Source organism: Vitis vinifera, chromosome 8 (assembly GCF_030704535.1).
Source record: "Vitis vinifera cultivar Pinot Noir 40024 chromosome 8, ASM3070453v1".
In the NCBI taxonomy this organism is placed as follows: Eukaryota; Viridiplantae; Streptophyta; class Magnoliopsida; order Vitales; family Vitaceae; genus Vitis; species Vitis vinifera.
The window spans coordinates 17,591,186-17,614,832 of NC_081812.1; the positions used below are offsets into that span (position 1 = coordinate 17,591,186).

General features: G+C 34.0%; 1 protein-coding gene across 6 annotated transcripts; it reads left to right on the top strand.

The window, feature by feature from the left end:
- The first annotated feature begins 820 nt into the window (after nucleotides 1–820).
- LOC100258036 (exocyst complex component EXO70A1) lies at nucleotides 821–22,530 on the top strand. Of its 6 annotated transcripts, XM_019221396.2 has the most exons (17): nucleotides 821–1,225; nucleotides 1,510–1,605; nucleotides 4,014–4,219; nucleotides 4,493–4,750; nucleotides 5,098–5,236; nucleotides 5,345–5,557; nucleotides 6,565–6,770; nucleotides 7,185–7,382; nucleotides 7,467–7,566; nucleotides 8,592–8,845; nucleotides 8,938–9,051; nucleotides 16,492–16,973; nucleotides 17,281–17,332; nucleotides 17,425–17,473; nucleotides 17,636–17,791; nucleotides 21,802–21,892; nucleotides 21,994–22,530. In XM_019221396.2, the coding sequence occupies exons 1-12, from the start codon at nucleotides 1,067–1,069 to the stop codon at nucleotides 16,565–16,567; spliced, it is 2,019 nt and encodes a 672-aa protein (XP_019076941.1). In that variant the 5' UTR covers nucleotides 821–1,066; the 3' UTR covers nucleotides 16,568–16,973; nucleotides 17,281–17,332; nucleotides 17,425–17,473; nucleotides 17,636–17,791; nucleotides 21,802–21,892; nucleotides 21,994–22,530. The 6 variants fall into 6 exon arrangements, with proteins under 6 accessions (XP_019076941.1, XP_059595142.1, XP_059595141.1 ...); XM_059739159.1 differs by lacking the exon at nucleotides 16,492–16,973 and having other exon boundaries at nucleotides 822–1,225; XM_059739158.1 differs by lacking the exons at nucleotides 16,492–16,973; nucleotides 17,636–17,791 and having other exon boundaries at nucleotides 822–1,225; nucleotides 21,994–22,118; nucleotides 22,219–22,530.
- The last annotated feature ends 1,117 nt before the right edge of the window (nucleotides 22,531–23,647 follow it).

Genomic DNA, 23,647 nt, shown 5'->3' on the forward strand with positions numbered 1-23,647 from the left:
CACACCCCATCAAACTATATCTTTGATGTACCTCCAACTCTAATTGGTCATGTTCTTTCTCAAGCTTTAGTTTTTTTTTTTGTAAAATAAGTAATATAAAAAAATAAAAATTTTGATTATAAAAATTAAATTTATGGTATATGAGTTATGCATCTCTTATATCTTAACTTAAAATTAATATAGATATAAAAAAGATAGTAAATAATATATCTCACTATTCATCATATAATATGTTTAATCAAATATGAAATATGTCAAATGATAAAATAACTAATCATATCTCATAATCAACAAAAAAAATAATATAATATTTCACTTTTTATTCTATCATATTTTATATCCCCAAAACAAAAAATAGCTAAAGAGAGAGCAGATAATTGTAAAGAAGATGATATGATAAGGTTAGAGTGTTGAAAATTGTAAATATGATGATATGGAGATAAATAAATAATTGATGAAGAATATGTTTGGGAGTGATTTTAAAAAACGTTTTTAATATTTTTAATATTTAAATAATAAAAAATTTTAAATATTAAAAATATTAAATAATTTTAAATATTAAAAATGTAAAAAAAGGCTTCTAGAATCATGACTTTAAATTTTGATTATCCTTCTATTAGGTTTTTGGTAGGAAGATGGTAGGGTTTGCTTTAACATTAGAAGTTACAATGATGTTTCAACTTTGACGCCACACGTGGCGTTGGCTTAGCCGCTTTGGTGCTGTAATCGACTAATTTCTTTAGGTGAAAGTTTAAACCATGTGTTCAGTTACGGCCACGTGGAACCAGCATCCTCGTTGCATAAACGCATGCACTTTCTTCCCCGGACATGCCGGACGAGTGAATTTTAAGGAAGGTTCGATGTTTTAGGAAAGTTTGAAAAAGCATCGAACGGGATTCTGAGATTTTGAATTCCCTTGATGAACAAAATCTATACAATTTAAAAATCACGCAACAAATCAACCAAAAGAGAAATTCCAAAGAATCCAAATCCACTCAACCCATCCAAACAAAATAAATTCACAAAAACGACTCACATTTTGGAATTCACTTCATCAATCTCTGCGATGGGTGTTCCTCAGGCCATGCAAACCCTAAGCGAGAGAGCAGCATTCACGAGGGAGTCTCTGCAAAAGAGCCAGACCATCACGGATAGTATGGTCGCCATTCTCGGCTCCTTCGACCACCGCCTCTCCGCTCTCGAAACCGCCATGCGTCCCACTCAGGTGTTTCTTCATTTTCTCCTCGTTTGGTTTCCGTGAAAAATTCAGGAAAGGACAAGAAAATGGAAAGAAGATTGCGGGCTTTATGAGTTCTGTTTTTTGATTCTCACAAAATTTGGGTGGAAAAAAAACACAACAAATTGTGGAATCTAGGGTTTGCTTCCGTGTTCATTCGATTTGTGGGTTGAATTTTTTTACGGCCACAATGAAATCCTCCTGACTGCTTGATTTGAATAAAAAATTGTTAAAAGTGTTTTGATATGTTAATTTGGATTTGATTTTGGTAGATAAGGACGCATTCGATTAGGAAGGCCCATGAGAATATAGATAAGACACTGAAGGCGGCTGAATTGATACTGGCCCAATTTGATCTCACCCGCAAGGTTGGTGTCTCTTTCCGGCTCCTGTTTAAATTGATTTTATGTCATTCTTGATTTCAGTTTGTCATGTTGTGTATATTTTAACATAGTTGAAATTATTATGAGCTAATGAATTATGCTTATTGCTTCACAATTATGTACAATGATGAGAAGCACTTCCAGGACTCTGCTTTTAGATTTTCATTCATCTGGTTTGTAATACTCGATCAAAAGATTTTGCATTTCCCCCCCTGTTCGGTTAACTGAGAGAACTCATTAACATTTATACAAAATCACATGCAGAGACAAGTGTTAGGTGCAAAAATGAGTTGCGGATTGAGAAAATAGCCCATTCTATAGCTTGGTGGTAACTGGTATATCTATTTCATGCTTTTAATGTTTATAAATGAGACATAAATTGGGGGTGAGGCCAGATAACAGGAAGGTAACCTCCTTATTGATTGTGGTTGTATCACAAAAGAGGAACCTTCTCTATCTATTGGGTGATGGAATCAATGTTTTGAAAACCGGACTGGGTAGTCTGACCGGTTGGACCGTCTATTGGTCTTCTTCTTAATCTAGGTAGCCTCTTTCAGCTGTTTTGAAGTTGAACTGGTCAAGAACCGACCAAACTGGCTAGCTGGTTTTACCAAATTTGGCCGTTTTTACCAAAACTGTTCATCTTGGATCTCTTGTCTAAAAAAGAGAACTACTACAACAATTGGGCTGCACCACTCTTTTAAATATATTACGATTTAAATTCTTTTTTTTTATATTATGATTTAAATAATATTATCTACCGGCTTAATAAATCCATATAAAATGAAAATTTTGAAATAAATATGAAAATAATTTAGGTTAACGAATATAATAATTTTTAAGATGATAGAATGTAGAGTATGTAGTTGTTGAAATCTAGATTAAATAATAAAAGTTTATTTCATTTTGGATATATCTTTTTAATAATAAAATATTATAATTTGATCTATTAATATTAAAGATAAAAAAGATGAGGAAAATCTTTAAGTTTGGGACAGGTTGTTCAACCCTAATCAAACCATGACATTAACATCATATTATAAAAATATATAATTTATATATTATTAAAATTTAAAATAACTATATTAATTTATAATTTGATCTATTAATATTAAAGATAAAAAAGATGAGGAAAATCTTTAAGTTTCTTAATATATATATGCCATTAAACTAGAAATGCAATTGACACACAGTGTATAACTATACATGGTCTATTAATGGGAAATGTCACACATTGGATAGGGGAGAAAGTTTCTGACGTTATATATGTATGTGCTCCTCTTAACCTTGTAGACGTGTTTTAAAGTTATGAGGACCCCTTTGGGTCCAAAGCGGACAATATCTACATGGTTGGGTGTGGGTCGTTACAAATGGTATCAGAGCCGATCTTTGATCCCAGAGCAGGGGTTTGTTTGGACTCATAAGGGGTGTTTGTTTGTTTGACCCTATAATCCCATGGGTTACAACGAGAACGTTGTGTCTGTATAAGGAAGTATTCATGATGTCCTACATCGGATAGGGGAGAAAGTTCATGACATTATATATGTATGTGCTCTGCTTAACCTTGTAGACCCGTTTTAAAGCTGTGAGGATCTCTTTAGACCCAAAGCGGACAATATTTACATGGTTGGGTGCGAGTCGTCAAAATTCCCACTAATACACTGTGTGTAGTTATACACCATGTGCCAACTACATTTCTGGTTTAATGGCATATACATATTAAGAAACTTAAAGATTTTCCTTATTTTTTTTGTTTTTAATATTAATAGATCAAATTATACCTTAATATAGTTATTTTAAATTTTAATAATATATAAATTATATATTTATAATATGATGCTAATGTCATGGTTTGATTGGGATTGAACTACTTGTCCCACTAATACACCGTGTGCCAACAACATTCTGGTTCAATGGCAAGTTCAATTCTGAGAACGTTGGTTACAATCACCTTGGACTCTACTATTCTAGAAGTTTGAAATAGGTTTTAACCAATGTAAGGCTTCTCTATTCATCAAAATTGTGGACCATCCCAGTCTTTCCCCATATCTTTATGCAAGCCAAAAAGATTGCATAGACTTTTAAATTAATTAATAAACTAAATGATAACTAGAGTTTATTGTTTTTATTAAAAAAATGTAGGTTGTGTTTTTTTTTTTTTTTGGTTATTGGAGGGTGTGTTTTATTGGTTAGTGGAGCTATTAAATTATTGTTATCTACCAGAAGTTTTTGAACATTAAGATAGTGTCAGTCTTCTCTTCTCTGAAAACTTCGATTTTTCCTTATTGCGTGTGGTGATTAACATCCATTATGTATGGTAGCTCCAAAACAATACTTCATAGCACATATGATCTGTTTCTCTATGTTGATCTCAATTTTTCTTCAACTTTTAGGCGGAGGCTAAAATACTGAGAGGGCCACACGAGGATCTAGAAAGTTACCTAGAAGCAATGGATCAACTGAGAAGCATTGTTCATTTTTTCAACTGTAACAAAAGTTATAAGAGCAATGCTGGAGTGCTTAATCATGTCAATAACTTACTTGCAAAAGCTAACTTAAAGATAGAAGAGGAGTTTAGACAGCTCTTGACATCTTACAGGTTTGTTCTTTTGCATATACTCAGTGTTACTATTATTTATGATTTCTTGGTTGGAACCCTGGCAATCTCATTCCTGGAAGCATTGTGCTTCACAACAAATGTTTCCTGACATAAATTTTCTGAGATGAATGAAAATTGGTTTTTTATTTATATTTTGTTTCTTGTGCATGAAACATATTTTGGACTTTTGGCAAGTTCTAATTCTTTCAATCAGGGTTGAGTAACTGTCTTTTCATTTGTAGCTGCTGAAGTTGTATCTCTTTTGGATTTCAGCAAACCAGTGGAACCTGATCGCCTTTTTGATTGCCTCCCCCACTCTCTACGACCATCATCAGGGTCTCCTGGGCATCAGGGTGAAGCTACTGGCAAGAATCCTTCTTCTACCAATCACTCTGAGCACAACAAAAGCTTAGAAACTGCTGTTTACACTGCTCCAACTCTTATTCCACCCAGGATTCTGCCATTGCTGCACGATTTAGCCCAACAAATGAGTCAAGCTGGTCACCAACAACAACTCTACAAAATTTATAGGTGAGATTTTTTTATTTTTTTTTAACTCTGTTTCTGATGCATTAACATTGCCCAACAATTTCTTTTCCTAGTATCACGGATTTTTATTTTATACACACACACACACACACACACACACACACACACACACACATATAATAGAAATATATTTGAGAATTGTCATCATTGAATCCCACTTCAATGCTATTTTTTGTTTTTATTCTATCTGTAAGCACATGGTAAGCAATCTAAAGTGATTCTTGTTTGTAGTTATCATTTTTGTTTTGGATAGGCACTTTGCCTGTAGTCATCATCAATTTCTTCATAAGCTGGGAAAATTGATAGTTAATATGTTTATAATCATGCAGAGAAACCCGTGCTTCAGCTTTGGAACAGAGTCTCAGGAAATTAGGTGTGGAAAAACTTACTAAAGATGATGTCCAGAAGATGCAGTGGGAAGTTTTGGAGGCTAAGATTGGAAATTGGATTCATTTCATGCGGATTGCTGTAAGGGTTTACTAGGAACTGGATAGGATTATTTGTGTGTGTGTGTGTGTGTGTGTGTGTGTGTACGTATTTTCTCTTAATCCAGCCATTTCATCATGCTTGTAACAGGTCAAATTGCTATTTTCTGGGGAAAAGAAAGTCTGTGGTCAAATATTTGATGGTGTTGATTCTCTCAGGGATCAATGTTTTGCAGAAGTTACTGCAAACAGTGTAGCTGTGCTCCTTAGTTTTGGAGATGCTATTGCCAAAAGCAAGAGGTCCCCTGAAAAATTATTTGTTCTCTTAGACATGTATGAGATAATGCGAGAACTGCATTCAGAGGTATGATTTATATAACTAGTTGCATAAACACTGAATTATGGATACTAAACTAGCCAGCAGATTGGAAGTTGATATTGGTTATGTGAAGTTTTAGTGAGCTGCTTCTAAGGTTTCCCATAATTTTGGAGGAAAAGCTTTGTTGCAATTAATGGAACCTATATGAAACTACTTGAGCTGTCAATAGGCAGACAACATAAAACAATTTTCATCATTGCTTAGGATAGAAAATTTGCACTTTTTCCTCCAATACCACTTGTCTCCTATTCTTAAAATGTGCAAGGTGCACCTAAGTTGGAAAAGTCTCCTATGGCTTAGGCACGAGGTGCAGCACAAGGCATGCACCTGAGTGAAGTGAAATGCGAGTTATGATGTATAGCAATTTTATAAATATGATCCAAAATCCAATCCAATCAACAAAAAACTTGAGATTTCAAATATTTAAAAGAAGCATTCAACAAAAAAGTAATGAAATAATATAAACTTCAATATATAGTTAAATTTTTTAAGAATAAAAGTGTTTAAAAAGGAAGGGTAAAGTAGATGAGGTGTGGCTCTCCTACAAAGTGCATGCCTTGGCAAGTAAAGCACTATAACTGGGGATTAGTTTTGCCCTGAGCCTAGGCATGCTTTAGGCGTGCCTGTTACAACTATTTGTAAATGAATAGCATAAATAAATGGCTTAAAGGGTTTTAACAACAAAGATCAAAATTCAGTTTGTTTCATCACTGGACTATTAGCAGATAATGCTTAATTGCTACTATGTCGGTTGTAAAATGAATTTGAGTGATTCACAGCCACACCCACAGATATATACACATATCAAGAAATCATTCTTGTTTGTTATTCATAATTGGTTGTTCTATTAAACATGAAGTGTACTTTGGGAACAGATGCAGATTGATATACATATGTATTGTTAAACTAATGCAGATTCTGTTTCTTTCTTCTTTTTTGCCCCTCTTGGGGTGTGGGGGTGGTATTGGTGTTCATGTTGGGGGTGAGTGTAGATTGAAACAATATTTGAAGGTCAGGCCTGTGTCGAAATGCGGGAATCTTCATTGAGTTTGACAAAGCGGCTAGCTCAGACGGCCCAAGAGACCTTTGGTGATTTTGAAGAAGCCGTAGAAAAAGATGCCACAAAAACTGCTGTTCTTGATGGAACTGTGCATCCTTTGACAAGCTATGTAATTAATTACGTGAAGTTTTTATTTGAGTAAGTCTATATAACTGTGCTGTCCATCTCATGCTGTTGATCCTTTCATAGACAGAATCTAGTAAAAGTATATGTTGCCCTATTATTCCTTGATATGTTCATCCACTTCCAATGAATTATTTGTCTTGATAGATTTTGGAAATGTTTCTCTGGTCTGTTGAATTATTCCTTAAGGTTTGTTTTTTTATTTTTTTGGACTTATTCCTCCTGACTAGTTCGTTCATGGATTTGAACATTCAAAATCCATTAGTTTATGTTTTCAAGTGTTTCAGTACTCACTTTCTGTTTTCTAATGTCATGTTATTGCATCTATTCCCCTGTTTGGGTTAATATGCTTATATAGCTCTATTGCACTTTCATTTGGTAATGTCTTGTTTCCAGAATATCTGACTAATGGATATCAAATGTGCACAGCTATCAATCGACATTAAAGCAACTCTTCCAAGAGTTTGGTGAAGGGGATGCTGATGCTCAATTAGCATCTGTGACAACACAGATTATGCTGGCTCTTCAGAATAACTTGGATGGGAAATCCAAGCAATATAAAGATCCTGCATTGACTCAATTATTTCTTATGAATAACATTCACTACATTGTCAGATCAGTGCGAAGGTTTGTTATATCTTTTTAGCTTGATTGTTGATCTGAATTTATGCTGTGTAAATAGTTTCTCCTTTTTATTGTTCTCATCCTTAGGTCAGAAGCAAAGGATTTGTTGGGGGATGATTGGGTGCAAATACACCGAAGGATTGTACAGCAGCATGCAAACCAGTATAAGAGGGTATCTTGGGCAAAGGTTTTGTTCTTTGACCAAACTTGATATAAAATGTCCATGATTTGTTACTATTTTTCCAGTGCAATTTCTTTTTCTTATTTAGATGTTGTTTGTTTTTACCCCACAATTCTACTAGCTTTATAGATGTGATGTGTACCTCTCTATTCCTGGAATATGATCTTCTGATCCTGTATAAATTTTCTTCTCCATTGCTCACTTAGAACTGTCATGATACTGTTTGTTCTTCACCAAGGGTAAGGTTGACACACACAAAAGATTCTTCTGTCTTTCCCTTATTATCTGGATTCTGTTGATGAGTAAGGGATGACGGACATGCTGGACACTATACTGCCACAGACGCATAAACATAAGACATATTTATCTTTCAAGTGTCTATCTTATGCACATGGGTTAGTAGGCTTTGTTGATAGAGCAGCATGATAATTATTGCGGCCTTCTATATGGTCTGGATTTTTTGAATTTAGAGCTTGCGTACATTTATGTATGTTAAATCTTCCCCAATACTCATTATATCTTTGTATGCACTTAACTAGTTTCGTAGACATCTTGATACTGATCTTCCTAAAAATTAAGCTTCGTTGGGGATTATAATTAGTTCTGGATTGAGAATCATTTGGCAATATTTGCTGCTTACTCTTATGGTATATATCTCTATAAGACAAATTGCTTATAGTTGTAGGTTGTTGGAAATTGTTTGTTTCCATTGAATAAATTGCAAGACTATAAATTTTAACCATTGATTGGACAGCAATGTGATAAATGTCATGCTGTATTACAGTTTGGACATGAAGCCCTTGTTTTGTTCATGGTCCCTGATGTATCTTGATATTCAGCTATAAATAAATACAAGAGGCAAATATTTGAGAAAGCCATTGAAATGTAGCCTTCTAAGATTGTGTTGTACAGACCTACATTATTGTTTCTGATTAGCATCACTTCAAATATATGCTTGATTTTGTCTCACACTTCTGCTAGGAAAGTTAAGTATCAATCACGCTAAGCCACTGATATTTCTTGCTCTACAGATTCTGCAGTGTCTGTCCATTCAAGGTGCTGCTTCATCAGGTGGTGGTGGTGCGATTGCAGAAGCTGGTAGCGGCAGTGGAGTTTCAAGAGCGATGGTGAAAGACAGGTACAAGACCTTCAACATCCAGTTTGAGGAGCTTCATCAAAGGCAATCTCAATGGACAGTTCCAGACAGTGAGTTGCGAGAGTCATTGAGGCTGGCAGTTGCTGAAGTTCTCCTACCTGCCTACAGATCTTTCATTAAACGTTTTGGGTATCTGTTTTCTCACACTCGTGACCTGTTCTTCTAAAATTCCTGTTGCTTCCTTATCCCTTGATTGTTCAAATGTGGTTTGGGTGTTACAGGCCTATGATTGAAAATGGGAAAAACCCGCATAAGTACATCAGATACACTCCTGAGGATCTTGAGCACATGCTGAGTGAATTCTTTGAGGGGAAGACCCTGAATGAACTAAAGCGGTAAATATACTCAAGAAGCTCTCAGTCCATGTGATGGCTAACACTGTTTTATTCTTTGTACTATGATGCGATCAAATAAAAGCTGGGGTAGCCTTCCTTTCCCACTGAACGCTTTTATTAGTGTTCTGAAGTTCTGTTGTTATTTAACTTATTCTTATTTTTAAACTGCTGAAGTATATTTTCTGACTAGGTAACTTGAAGTATGACTTAGCTATATGGGTTTATTCTGGTAGATTTCTTTGGGCAGAATTTGGGTATATCCAAACTTAAGGCATACCCCATCCTGCTAAAAATTTGTTAAGATTTGGAAATAGGGTAGAAAAGAAAAAAAATAAAATAAAAAATATATATAAATATATATATATATATATGGGAGAAAAGTCATGTTTTTGTTTGATTATGGATAAAAATGGGATGTAAAAATTGATGAAAATTTGATGCATTTTGTAACTCTTCATTTTGTTCTTGGAAAGTGAGAGAATTTAGGAGATGAGTATCGGAAATTTTAGCAAATTCAAATATAGAATTTATTTTCTATCTTGTTAATTTTGCATTTATATTCTTTTTTTACTGAACCTCCTTTATCTTTTCTCTTACATATACTAAAAATAAATACAGTGGAGAAGGAAAAAAGAATTAAGTAAATAAGATACGAGTTCAAGAACCAAAAAGCCATCTTTTTCCATTACATCTCACCATTCAAAAAAGAAAAAGTAGAATTTTGGGAACCTAATTTCTTTTTTGGAATATTAAGCAAAGCAAAATGGCAATGAAAAGAGGTTTATGTTTTATATTCTGTCTTTCCTAACCCTGAGTACATATGTTGGTGTGTGTAAATTTGTGGCCTCTAGATGCAATATAGTGTGCCTTGTATGAAAAATATAAATGTTAGCCCAAGGGGTTCTCCTAATCAAGTTTTGATGATAACAAAACAGGTCTAAAGTTACTAAGGGTTAAATCAAGTTAATTGCTTCAAGTTTTCTTGAAAAATTAAAGAAAGTTCAAACAACTCAAATAGAAGATTCTTGTTAATGGAAATTTGAGCTTATTGAAGACTTAAGAAGGCCTAGGAACAATTGTAAGGTTGTATTTAAAGATGATGTGGAATTTAAATGATTTAATCTTGTTTTCTATATCATCTGAATCAAAATTTCATCTTCTAGTTAAACTTTTTGAAGAAAGGAGTCATCACTTGAACATTTTTTTATTTGGTAGTTATAACTTGAACTGTTACTAACAAATTGAAAGGACTCACAATATATTTTAAATTTTGAAAATGACCATGTTCATGTTACAACTTGCAGTATAAACAATTTGCAAAGCTTAAAAGATGAAGTAGATTAATTCAATTTTTTTTAGGTGATCGTGAATGCTTCCTAATTAAATTTCCTTCTTGTAAACCATTTTAATTATGCTTCCAGGTGCAAATAAAATATCCTCTGCTGCTCATAACAGGTTCTTATAGTCATGATTCAATAAATGTTTGTAGAGACCTAGTTCCTTTTGAGGAAGTGGATTGCAACATGGCCAGTGATGTAAGAGTAACTGGTGTTAGAACTGATGTTGAGGCAAACTGTTCCTGTTATGCACATGGTGCCAAAAAGAGAGTTTGGGAGCCTCATTGTCTTCACTGAGGTCCAAAGAAGTGAAGGAAAGCCATCAAATTGGCTGCCAGTTAGATTCCAACTGGGATATTGTTTCGGGAAATGGTAAAATAGATAATGCATGCTTTGCTGGATGCTCCTTGGGAGCTACTAGAAATGAATCTTTGGCTGAATTTTCCCTAGGGATATTCTGGCCAGGAGCTATGTAGAGAAGAATGTTGAAGATCGTAGGCCACTATCAAAAGAGCAGCTCGGTGCACTTGAGTCATTAAAATTTTTAATGCACTTAAGCTTTTAAAAATCATCCTTTCTTGAACTTAAATCAATCACATCTTCATCAGGTCAGATGATTTCATGTTTTTTTATCAAACCCTGATTTTAATTCTTTCAAAATATGCATTAAAGGGTTTATATGGTGTGTAAGATTCTTTCCCAGAGGTTTCTGACCTCGGTCTAGCCTTTTTTCTTTAGTTATAGTGTAACTGGTCAAGACAGGGAGGAATTGGTTGAGCCAAAAAGGCTCGATCAGTCAAGGTGCACAAAATGCATCTCTAACTTCTAGTAGCATTTTTTAACTGGTTACGGTAGGAGGCTCAACCAGTTGCTCAATCGGTTGAGGTCTAGAACCCCAACAGTCACCTGCAAGTACATTTAATGTACAATTGCCAATGAACTAGTCAAACCGATTGCTTGACCAATCAAGCCTAAGTTATGGGTTCTTGGGTTTCAGAGCTACTCACCTATATATTGAGTCTTTTAAGAGCATTTATGAACAAGAGATTTTGAAATTGGGATAATTTCCAAATGGATTTTGAAATCATAACTTGAATTTCCAAATCATTTCGAAATGGTCCTTCAGCCTTGTGCAGTTGTCTTCAAATGACCCTAACTTCTTCATTTTAGCTCCGATTTATGCACCGTTTGAAGCATTGGACTCTTGACTTCCCGAGCTTTGAAACAATCTATAGCTTGCCCAAAATTGACCTTGGGAAGTGCTTCAGATTTTACCTTAAAGTCAGAGTATGTGTTGCTGCCAGATTTTGAATTCTAAATTTCCATGTCAACTTGATTGCATTTGTTTCAAACCTCCTCCATTATAGTTGCTTGCCCTTTATCTCACTCCATAACATCCGTTGCTAGTATTTTATGTCTATGAGTCACTCATCACGCCCTTGCTTGGACTCGTCATGGTTCACAAGTCCTGAATCTCTTCTTTATGCATGTTTTACCACTTCTACTTCCTTGGATGATAATGAATTTTATACTCATCACATTTTTCATCCCTTAAACCTGAATTAGGCTCAAAATAGAAGTTAGATCCATAACTAGGGTCTTAGCATCAATTTGATTTAAGTTGGATGATTTGAGTTTTTTTATATTCCATAAATCATGTCATATATGTGCTATTGGAGCACATATTTTGGCTCTAATCAGGTCTCAAGTTGTCTCCTCGAGCTTGGTTTGATTGTTTTACCAAAGCCGTAAAGAGGTTTGGCCATTCTCAGTGTCAATTTAACCATACTCTATTTGTAAAACACACACCTGAGGGAAGAACTGTCGTTATCATCGTTTATGTGGATGACATAATTCTGACCAGAAACCATAGGGAAGAAATAGGCAAACTCAAGAGTTTTCTTACCTATGAATTCAAAATTAAAGACTTGAAGAGTCTTAAATATTTTCTTGGGATGGAAATTGCTAGATAAAAATAAGTATTGTAGTCTCCCAACATAAGTATGTTCTAGACTTGCTAAAGGAGACTAGGATGCTTGGTTGTAAACCTACAAACACATCTATGGACCACACTATTAAACTAGGAATTATTGAAGGAAGTTCTCTAGTGGATAAAGGGAGATATCAAAGATTTGTGGGGAAACTCATCTCTCTCTCACACACAAAACCAAATGTTGCTTTTTTTAGTCAACGTGGATAGTCAATTCTTGAACAATCCAATTGAGGAATATATGAAAGTTGTGTATCGTATTCTAAAATATCTCAAAATGACTCTAGGAAAGGGACTTTATTTCAAAAGAGCACAAAAAAGAAACATTGAATTTTTTTCAAATGTAGACTAGGATGGTTCCGTAACCGATTGAAGATCAATCTCAGGATATTGCACCTATGTATGGAGGAATTTGGTTACTTGGCGAAGCAAGAAATAGTCTATTGTAGCTCGAAGTAACGCAAAAGTAGAATTTAGAGCTATGACACATGGAATTTGTAGAGGAATGTGGTTAAAGAGACTCTTAAACAAGCTGAAAATTTTAGTAGAAGATTCTGTAAAGATGTTCTGTGACAATCAAGTTGTCATAATTATTGCTAAGAACCTGGTTTATCATTATTAGAAGAAGCATGTAGAAATAGACCGTCATTTTATAGGGAGAAGCTAGAAGAAGGGAGAATTTAATTGGTTTACACTCCAATAGCTCTCTACATACCAGACATCCTTACCAAGGCACTTTCTAGAACCAACTTTGAAGATTTGAGATTCAAGTTAGGAATAATCAACATTTACAATCTAGTTTGAGGGGATGTGTGGAAATTTAGAATTTACAGCTGGGTTAACAACCATGTTATAGCTACAACTATGTTACAATTATATTATAGTTGTGTGATAGCTAGGGATTCAAATGTTGTTTTTTGTTTCAGCGATATTTTGTCGATATATCGTGTATGAGTGTAGCTTGACATGATAACGGGCATGGATATCTCGACTGAGAGAGAGATCATTTTTTCTTGCCATTTATTGAGGGTTTTTTTGGCAAAGTTCCAGATTTGCACCAATATTTCAGATATATCAACAATTTTCAGCCACGTTAGCATGTTGTGTCAGCGATATTTTTCAGCTTTTACTTAAAATTTTTGAAATATGGGCCTGAAGTAAGAGACACCCATTTTTTTTGTGACAACTGATGGAGCCTAATTTTACATGTGATGATACTTGGGGCACCAACACTTCAAATATGGGAATGTTTTCTCTTCACTTTCATGCAAGTTAGGGAATTGATCTTGAGACCTTAAGAATGAAAAGGTTTGTCCTTGCCACCAAACTAACTATACTTTGCTTATACAAGCACATATTAAAATATATATATATATATATATATATAAATTACTTAAAATAAAAAAAAATGAGTTAATTTTAATTATGTCTTTTATATAATAATTAGGTATAAGATAAATATAAACTTATAAATAAAATTATCAATATTTTTAAATAAAAAATACTAACATATCATCATTTCTTTTATATCATTTGAATATCCAAACTAAATATATTATCATTTTAGTTTTTATGTATTATCAAATTCAATATATTATTGTCAAATATTATAATTTGTTTTATCGATATTTTTATATTAAAGTTTCCATCAATATTTCCTTATATATCCCGATATATCCATAAAATCTAACTACTGATATATCCATGAACACCGATATTTTCATCCTTGGTGATAGTTGTGTTATAGTTGTGACACAACTGTGTTGTTGTATTTCTAATTTTAACTTACTCCCTTATTTTATTTTGTGAGAGATTTTTTCTCCTAAAATAAAAAATTAGATTTCTTTTCTAAGGCAGATGACCTCAATCGTTTGTGCATAAATATTGGTACTATAATCAATTTGCAATATAGAGAAAAAGTATTTTTTTCCCTCAAATTTCTTTAGTTTTTATAGATTTCTTGTTACAAGTTTAGACTGTTATGATAGTTTTAAATGTGTGGATGGTTTTCTTTTCCTTCCATAGAATATGGTATATGAAATGCGCAAGTTTTCTATCTACTTTTGGTATAATTTGTTTATATGGATATGGATTAACCATGTAGTACCACCTACACTATTTCATCAGTACTAGTGGAATATGGTATTGACTCATAGCTGCCATCAACAATTCATTCCACTAGCCAAATCACCCATATTGTGCCATCAATCACAGGTTCCTCAAGCATGTTGAAGTGTCTATTATATGTCTTATAGCATACTGTCAGAAATGTAATTATAATAGGAAATTATTTTGTTGAGTGTTTTTTCTATTAGTTTTTCTTTTTTTTTTAGTTAAATTTTTGTTTCCATTGGGACTTGAACCTGGTAGCTCCCACAAACCCTCCCCAACCCTTTACCACTTGATTCCAGCCCCAAGGGTGAGTGTTTTCTCTATTAGTTATTACACTGTCGAGGACATTTGACTTAAGATACCATCTTGTAATGTAAACCCATCTTAAGTCCTCTTCTAGTTCTTCCTAATACATTGAGAAATTCCTTTTTCCACTAGATGCAGGTTTTTGAATTCTGCATGAATAATGATTGGTACCATATTATGTTAGGCGATTGGTACCATATTTGACCTTAGAATCCCTCCTCCCCATCTACCTGCATGATTTAAGGATTAGAGAGTGCAACTGTGACAGTTTTGTGCTTTCAGTGGAGATGCTATTAATGAAGTTGGTCCGCACTAGTAATAGGATGACCAATAAATGCATTTTGGGGTGAGGTCAAATTGAAAACTGAAAACAAATCCATCTCTGGCAGCTGTCTTGCCTTACTTTTGCCAAAAAAAGCACCCATTTCCATGCTGAAGCACCAGCTACTACTGTAGAGGGCCTCTAATCTCCATACACTATGTGAGCAACTTATAATCATTGTTTCTGTTTCTGTTTCATTGTAAATAAATTCCTAAAATGATATGGCAATAATTTTGTTTGTGAGTCATATTCTAGGCAATGAAGATCACATGAATGAAATGAAGTTATTACAAAGTTAGAAAACAGTGGTAAAGATAAGGTTATCTCATGTTATAATATATGTGCACACAAATGCATTTTAATGAAAAAGTGACATATCTGATAAAAGAAAAAGGAAATCTTTTCCCGTTGCCCCTTCATCCATAGTCCTTTTCTTGGCAAATAGCAATGCACTCAGACCAAGCATAACTGAGTCATATCTTAAGTTACCTATATATGTAGATGCATACACATTCTATTTTCTTTGGAGATGTTTTGAATCTCCAGATCACTGAAACTCTCTCTTGCTTTTGGTTGGTGCTCTGAGCACCTTGTTGCTGCCAACTCAACAAACACTAAAAAGATGACAAGATGATTTTGATGGTTATTTACTAAGCTTGCAGTAAGATAAGGACTTTTCTTTTTATTACCTTTCCTTCCTATTTGGTCTGTGATTGACAAGGAAATAAAGATAGTTCTTGATTATAATCAGGAGTGTCTTTTTCCTTCTTCAATCTCAGACTACACTTTATTCTTCATTTCTATTTGCCTCTTTTTGACCTAAGAATCTCTCTCTCTCTCTCTCTCTCTCTTTCTCTCTCTAGTGTGTTTTTTGATTTCTAATGAATATCACACTCTGAGGAGAATGTCTTGAAGCTGAATGCCTCAAGTAAAAGGGATGATTCAAAATAGACAATTACTACTTGAAAAGGCTCTCATAAGAAAAAATGCATATCAGAAGCAACATCAAGGACACTGCACTTATAAATGCTTTACAATAATATTAGCTGGGGAAGAAGTGGCATCGGCAAAGTGGAAAGCAAACAATTTCTGCCTGATTTTGGATGCAGAAAATTTGGTTATTTTTTAGAATTACTAGAGATGGTGTCATTGACAATTGAGGGAAAGGAAACATTGGAGAGAGCAGCTTTACCTAGATGCTTTAACTGCTAGCAAAACCAAATACTCAACCATATGATGTTGCTCAGGTGAATGCTGATCTGAAACTCAATATGACCTGATAATTCTTAGTTCCGTCTTATCTATTGTCCTGTATTTTTTTTTTCTTTTTATAATGCAAATTGAATATTCTTTGTTGACTGATAATTTGATAGATGTCTGACATGTCATGAGAAAACACCTGCTGAGAGATCAAGCAGGAGAACAGAGAGGATCCATGCTGTGCTTTGACCTCAAGAACCAAAGGAGTTTAGTAGTTGGAGTTATTGAAGAAACCAAAAAAAAAAATTATGGTGAGAACATGGAAGAAAAGCATAAGTTGCATGATTCTAGGTTTCATTGACAGGACATGATTATTAAATTGGAGAAAGAATTAGAGGCTAAGTTATTTACACTAGACATATAGCACAAATGGTTAAGTTTTCTTAATCTGTAAAAAAGTGATAATATCCTTATAAATGTCTCACATTTGATCTCATGTTTAACTAGTAAATTTCAAGAAATTAGTTATAAATCTTCCATTGAGATGCAATTATATTGATAACATTTTGCCTTTATATTTGGTTTGCTGTAGAATTACTTTTTATATCAGAAGTTGGTGGAAAAATGATATTTCTCTTTCTGGGATAAGGACATGGTAACATTCTCCCAACTTCTGCCTTAGATCCTTTGGCTGCTTCTGTGTTTAATTGATGTTATGAATGATGTAATTGGGGAGGGTAAAGTAAATTGGATTGTAACAATAATGACACAACTTTGGCGCTCTCTCTCACACACAGATGCTCGGTTGCTCACTCACTCATATGTGCATGCTCACATGCACCGATAGGTTTTTAAATGTTTAATGCTATTATATTTGACTAGTTTGTTTAAGAATTTAATTTTACTAATAATTGTCTCTCACGTGCTTGTCCAATATTTATATGTATATATCTGTATCTCAGGCACACATAATTAGGTTGATTAAAGGTTTGTTGCTACTATATTTGCTTTGAGGTAGGTTTTCTTGGCCTTCATCTTTGTCCCTTAGCACCTTGAACTTGAATCAAATCACTCCTCCCACTCTAATTCATTTTTTTCCATTGCAGCCCACATTCAAAATACCAAAGCCTTGCAAATTGAAGGTGATAGACCCAGGTAAATCTTTGCACTGATTCTGTTTCTCATTAATAGTGAATCTCTGTCATCCATCACTACTCAAAGAGGTTCATATGTTTTTGCTTTTTCTTCAAGTTTCATATTGTTATAGGGTTTTATTTGTTCAACTTAGTCAAAAATTTCACTTGCTTATTCTGTTAGATTCTTACATCAATGGAAATTTCTGGGTGAAAGCATACTTCGCCTGCTCAGCTTGCCACTTGGGGCAGCCACTTCACTCACAGATTAGCATTTCAGGTTAACAAGTTGATAGCTGTGTTCCAATCATGGTTATTGATTTTGAACTACTTCAAGCAGGTTAGCTTTCACTAGTAAACCTTATTTGCTAGAGCCAATGGTATCATAATATGTTAGATTGCAAATTGTAAGCTTTGGTGAAGGTGTCTTCAATGCTGGATGGCTTCTTTGTGTGCAGAGACCAATACAGGTCTGAGTTCGCCAGTAACTCTCATTTGAAAGCAATCGGGGCTATGGCATCATCATAGCCCTCTCCTCGATTAATGGCCATACTAAATTGCTTAACATAGTCTTGTACACTTTCCCTTTCATTCATTTGGATATTAAGGAGGGAAGAATCCATGTCTCTTCTTTGCCGAAAAGAACACATATGTTGAGCCACAATTGTTGTGCACAATTTTTAAGAAAGAAGAAATAGACCCGCTCGAGAGATTATGGAACTAAATGAGGGGTGGGCTTTGCAGACTTGTTGGGAATGCGTTGCAAAGCCCTGCATCAGGATGATGAGCTGACAAAAATGCATTAAATGGTCAACCAGGTCTCCCATGCCATAATATGGATGTAATTTTGGAAACACAAACCTGGTTGGGATTCTTGCATTAGTGAACAAGCTGTTGACTAAGCCCCGAATGATTTGACTCACAAATTGTTGTCTTCTTCCTATTCATAGCATCCTTTGAAAATCATCCAACTGCTCTTCAATAGTGCCTTTTTCCTTGAAGGTATGAATAGCCTCATTCCTTACCAACTTATCTTCTTCCAAGGTTGGGGGTGACTCTTCTCGGTGAGATTGATTTGTCTCATGCAAAACGATAGTGTCAAGGGAGAAGTAGAACGATAGGAGTGTAACAATGCTTGAAGCTCTTAATTGTCCCTAGCCAAAGTATCCTCTATTTGAGATAGAGATTGCATTCTTTGCTCAAGCCGGAGTTGTTGTTGCTCTGGCCATAACTGTAGTCGACAAAGAGGCTCTTCCCCTGAAGGGCCCTTTCCATTGTAGTGTAGGGATGCAACTTGGCTAACCCGACCAACTTGAGGTTTGAGTTGGCATGGGTAATATGTGAAGGGTTTGAGTTAGAAAAATACCCAAATCGACGATATCAAGACGGGTGAAACCTGAACCCATGTTTTATTTAAAATATGAAAAATATATATAAAAAAAGGATGATAGAACTTTATCCTTTACCTTTTACAATTGTAGGATACTAATAAGTTTATCATTTTTGTTTAATTATTTAAATATTTTTAACTTGAGTTTAGAGTTATTATTTATGTTAAATTAGCAATTAATAAATATATTTGATTGCTTTAAGACATCTTTGGCATTTATGGTTGATATTTTATAACTTTGAAATAAATATTTTATTTAGCAAGAAACTCTATTATAGGTCTTTTAGTTGACAATATGTATGAGAACTTTTAGAAATTTGAGTTGTCTGTGGGCTTAGCATGGGTTGAGAATTCCTGAAAACTATTTCCAAATCTCCAACATTTTCAAAAAATTTAATTGAAAGTTGTCTTACAATTCCAATTGAATTTTAAAGTTGTTTTTTTCCAAAACATTTTTCCATATTTATATTGAAATTTTGTCTTCAATGGACAACTTTTAATTGATGTTATTTCAATTGATATTATAAAAAATAAGGTGGTAGATTTAGAAATAATTTTTAAAATATCAAATTTTAATAAATATTTTTTTTTTCAAAAATCTGATAAACAATCTCAGCACATGATAACCTTCCAATCCATCCTACTTAAGTGCTATGGGTGTTGTGGTTGGGATGTCACTGAAATAACCTCCGTCCTCTCTCATTTTTGCGGCCGGTGGTTATTCTCATTGACGGTGCCAAGACATTGAGTATTTTCTCTTCTTTCTGCTCGATTTTATAGATATTTTGGGAACAAGTTACCAAGTGGTAATATTATGGGTAATGGAGTGAGAGTGGTAGGATCAACCACAGTCAGCTGGATGCCCATATCTTTGACAGATGGTATTCCTCAACTATGTCGGGTTCCTAGCTTTGTACCCCTTCTATCTAGTACCTACATAAATTCTAATTTTTTACAATTTTTATTGAGTTCTAATATTAGTCAATTTTTAAAGACAACTGATGTAAAAATATTTTTACCAAGTTTAAGCAACTGATTAGAGGTATTTTTTGTAATTTATTTTGAAAGGCTAATCATTTTTAAAAATAATTTATAAATATAAATATATTATATAACCATCCTTTTATGTAAAAATTTTTTTTTTTTTTTTTTAAAGTATCTGTTCTATTTCTATTCTTTTAAGACCTTTACTTCTCAATGAAAGTCCACTGGACTGTTAGTATTTTAATGAAATTGTTGCAGCTCTTTGTTTCCTGGATTGAAGAATGCTATTAATTGTCCAGGTTTTGGTCTTTATATATATTTTTTCCCTTATGTGTTGGTTGAATTTTAGGTATATAATGTGCATGTTTGCATATTTTCATAATTGTCAGAATAATTCTATAATTTCTTGTTCACATGGAGTCTATCTATACCATTTTCATTATACCAGAAAATTTCTAAGTTGCCCTCGTAGTTGGTATATAATTTACATCTCTTTTTATAATCAAAATTTAGTAGCTCTCAAAAAAGTTATATTTATTGGCTTATCTTCAACTTATGTTTTTTATTTTCTTTTTTGGTTAGGTTTTTCCATATTCTCATGTGTTATTTCTTCTACTTTACCTAGTAAAGGTGAAGGCACCTTGAGCACTAGGAGATGGGTGCTTTTACCACTCATTAGTCATTTCCATATTAAATATAACAATAACCTGATGCATGTGGTTCTGAATCAGATGTTTATGTAATGATTAGCAAAGCAAACACATTAGACTCTAATCATTGCTACCTGTGAGTCTATTTGTTCAAATAATTACGAATAGGAAGCTTAAGCCTCACAAGACACAGTCCTATTGCTTCACTAGATGAGAAAACCTTCCTTGCTATATGCAAGCCAGTATTGGAGTGGCTATTTGTCTACTAACCAGATTCTTCAAGACCTCGAATTCTAAGATTATAGGTTTGGCTAATAAAAAGAGTCTGCCTTTGGATATGTCATTCATTAATTGACAGAAGTAAGCCTTCCATACAAGGAAATATATGTGTGCGCCTATATATTTAGAGATATATATTACAGTTGCAATAAATCTTAGGCATATTGAGAACTTTTTAACTAGTGTTGAATTTTTGATGTGGTTACTTTTGTTCCAGATTAACAATAAGAAAATCTGTGCTTTATGATGCTGGTACTCTTGTTGGTATGTATTTCCAAGAGTCAAACCTGTGACTTCCAAATCTTATGAGAAGTACATGTTAAATTATCAAAGTTCAGCTATTTTTTCTTCTTTTATATATCTTGGGGACAAAAGGAAGTGTTTGTGCAACGTAGTGTGCCTTCCTGGAAAATTTGCTCGTTTTAAAATATCATTGATAGTATGGTTATATCAAGAAACTATCTTTTCAACTTATAGCAAATAAGAGACATGAATCTTTTTCTTTTATTTGTTACACCTATGATCCAATCTTACATGGAACATAAATCACTAGCATATCAGACAATGGAGCATAGATTGTTATGATATGGGGAATGGAAATGAGTACACAAAACAGTATATAAACTGGAACGTGGTAAATCAGGTTAGGCTTAAATGGTCCATCGATTGGTTATTAAAAATTAGATTGTTGTAAGATAAATGCAATAATACCTTTTTTTTCCCATTTCTATAGAAGGGGCTATATGTTGGTAGTTCTCTCTCCTTTTTGGCAACTTTTTATTTTTTCCTTTAAAATGGATTGACCATGTAATGCCACAAAACTACTTATTTCATATTTCTGTTATTCTTTTGGTATGTTATAACTGTTGATCCAGTTTGCTTTAAAGACTTGTATCCTCTTGCATTTTGTTAACTATTTGTAATCTTGTTTTGTAAAATTCAATGATATATTAAGGTTTAGTTTTTGACCTCTTCAAGCTTGTTTTCTAATTGTTCATTTTTCTTAGCTCTTTTTTGAAACCTTAAGCCCGCTTCCTTGTTTTTCAGCTAGTTTCATTTGGAAATCTACATCCCCACCTAAAGCAAAAGCCTTTTGTATGGTCAGTGGCAAATAAGCAACACCAACAAGAAGCTATAGGTGAGCAGGCCTTATAAAGGTTTTTGTTTAAATTGTGTTTATGTGCTTGTGGCATGGTGAATCAGTTGGTTATAACTTTCTTCACTGCCTATTTGCTTTAGGGATTTGTTATAAGTTGTTTGCATAGCTGGGATAGACAGGGTTTCTCAGAATTTTGACAAATAGGATGATTATCTCTTTTAAGGAGTTTGGGAGACTCCCTAGAGGTGGAATTCTTCGGTAATTGGTGAGCCTCACTTTGATTTGGATAAGGTCAATAATTTTGTCAAGAATTCGGTTGATTTATTTTCTTCTCTATGACTTTATATTTTTGAAGCTTTGAACAGGTACTCCCTTGAATCGCATTTTGCTATATTGAAACGAAGCAGTACCAAAATTTTTATAGGAGTGAAGTGAGTTGAGCATGTACATGTTTGTCCTGTAGAGGGAGTGTATGTATGGAGTAAACTTTTATTCTGAGGAGATTTTTTCCATTGATTTACACGTGTGTGTGTGTGTGTGTTTGCATTTAATGGTTTGTTTAGTTGTCTGTTTCACAACAACAGAGATAGGTTTCATCTTGAAGAATGCTTGCTGCATGTATTACTGAAAATTCCAAGTACCCTATTTCTTGAATAAAATTGAAGGAGATATTTTTTTGAGGGCTTGATCAGCATGGAAACAAGTATCTTTTACTAGCTTTATGGTGTGGTTGTGAGCAATTGAGATAGGATCCGACTGAGATGGTCCAGTTTTAGTCTGGACAAACCATTTTGCCCCAGGTTTCGCTTTTCAAAAGCCAAGGTTTTGGAAACTGATGTGCACCTTGTAAATTCTAATTAGTATATTGAACAACTTTGATAAGATTCCCTCTCACAAGCAAAGGGGCCCTACTGTATTGGACTCCATCAGGCTGATTAAGACCCCCAGAATGGACATTAAAAGAGACGCTTTCAACTTATTGGACGTTGAACTTACTTTTTGATTGCAAAAATGAAGAGGACCTTGTTCAAATGCATCAGTAGAATGGCCAAGTTGTGGTGTAAAGTCTGTTTGTAGAATGTGAAAAATATTCACCTTTTCCAGTGGTTTTTAAGGACAAGCCTATGGTATATGGTAGAGTTAAATCTCTTTAAATATGGAGGAGGTAGATTGCCTTGAAATCATATAATCCCAATTCATTCTATTACGGTAACTTTCGGGCATTAAAGTTACTTTAAGCGTGGCTGAATTAATACCACATGTCCTGTTATAGTGTCAAAGAGACGCCTAAGTTTGGTTTGCTTTCAATTCCATAATGCCCTTGAAAGTGACATTATATTGAGACGTCCTAATGGTCATTTAATATTTTTTATTTTTCCCCTTTTAGGTTTTTTATTGTTGAACTTGCTTCCATATGAAATACTGAGACTGATGTGGATGTCATTGTTGTGAGCTCCATCTATCTTCCTTGCGTTATCTGAACTCAGGTTGCTGTTACAAGATTCCCCTAACAAGGCTTTCTTTAGTTTAGACCATCTAATCTCACTAAACAAAGCCTTCATGTGGTCCATTCTTGACTTAAATTTGAAAATCTTGCTGGCATGATGAGAGATGCAATATATTATATATTATATATTTATATTTATATTGATGTAAAGCTTCCTCTGTATACTTGTGTATTTGGATTTCTTAAAATTCATTTCTTTGCTTGCCATGACTTCGTTTTTCTTACCCTCTATTTGTTTGTTTTCTGCCCTGGAGAATTTCCCATCATCCAAACAGTCTTTTCTCCCT

Excerpts from the sequence above, each read along its gene's own strand:
- LOC100258036 (XM_019221396.2), top strand. The coding sequence starts at position 1,067 with ATGGGTGTTCCTCAGGCCATGCAAACCCTAAGCGAGAGAGCAGCATTC. Across the intron at positions 1,606-4,013 it reads AATTTGATCTCACCCGCAAG|GCGGAGGCTAAAATACTGAG; the intron begins GTTGGTGTCTCT and ends TTCAACTTTTAG. Across the intron at positions 4,220-4,492 it reads CAGCTCTTGACATCTTACAG|CAAACCAGTGGAACCTGATC; the intron begins GTTTGTTCTTTT and ends TTTGGATTTCAG.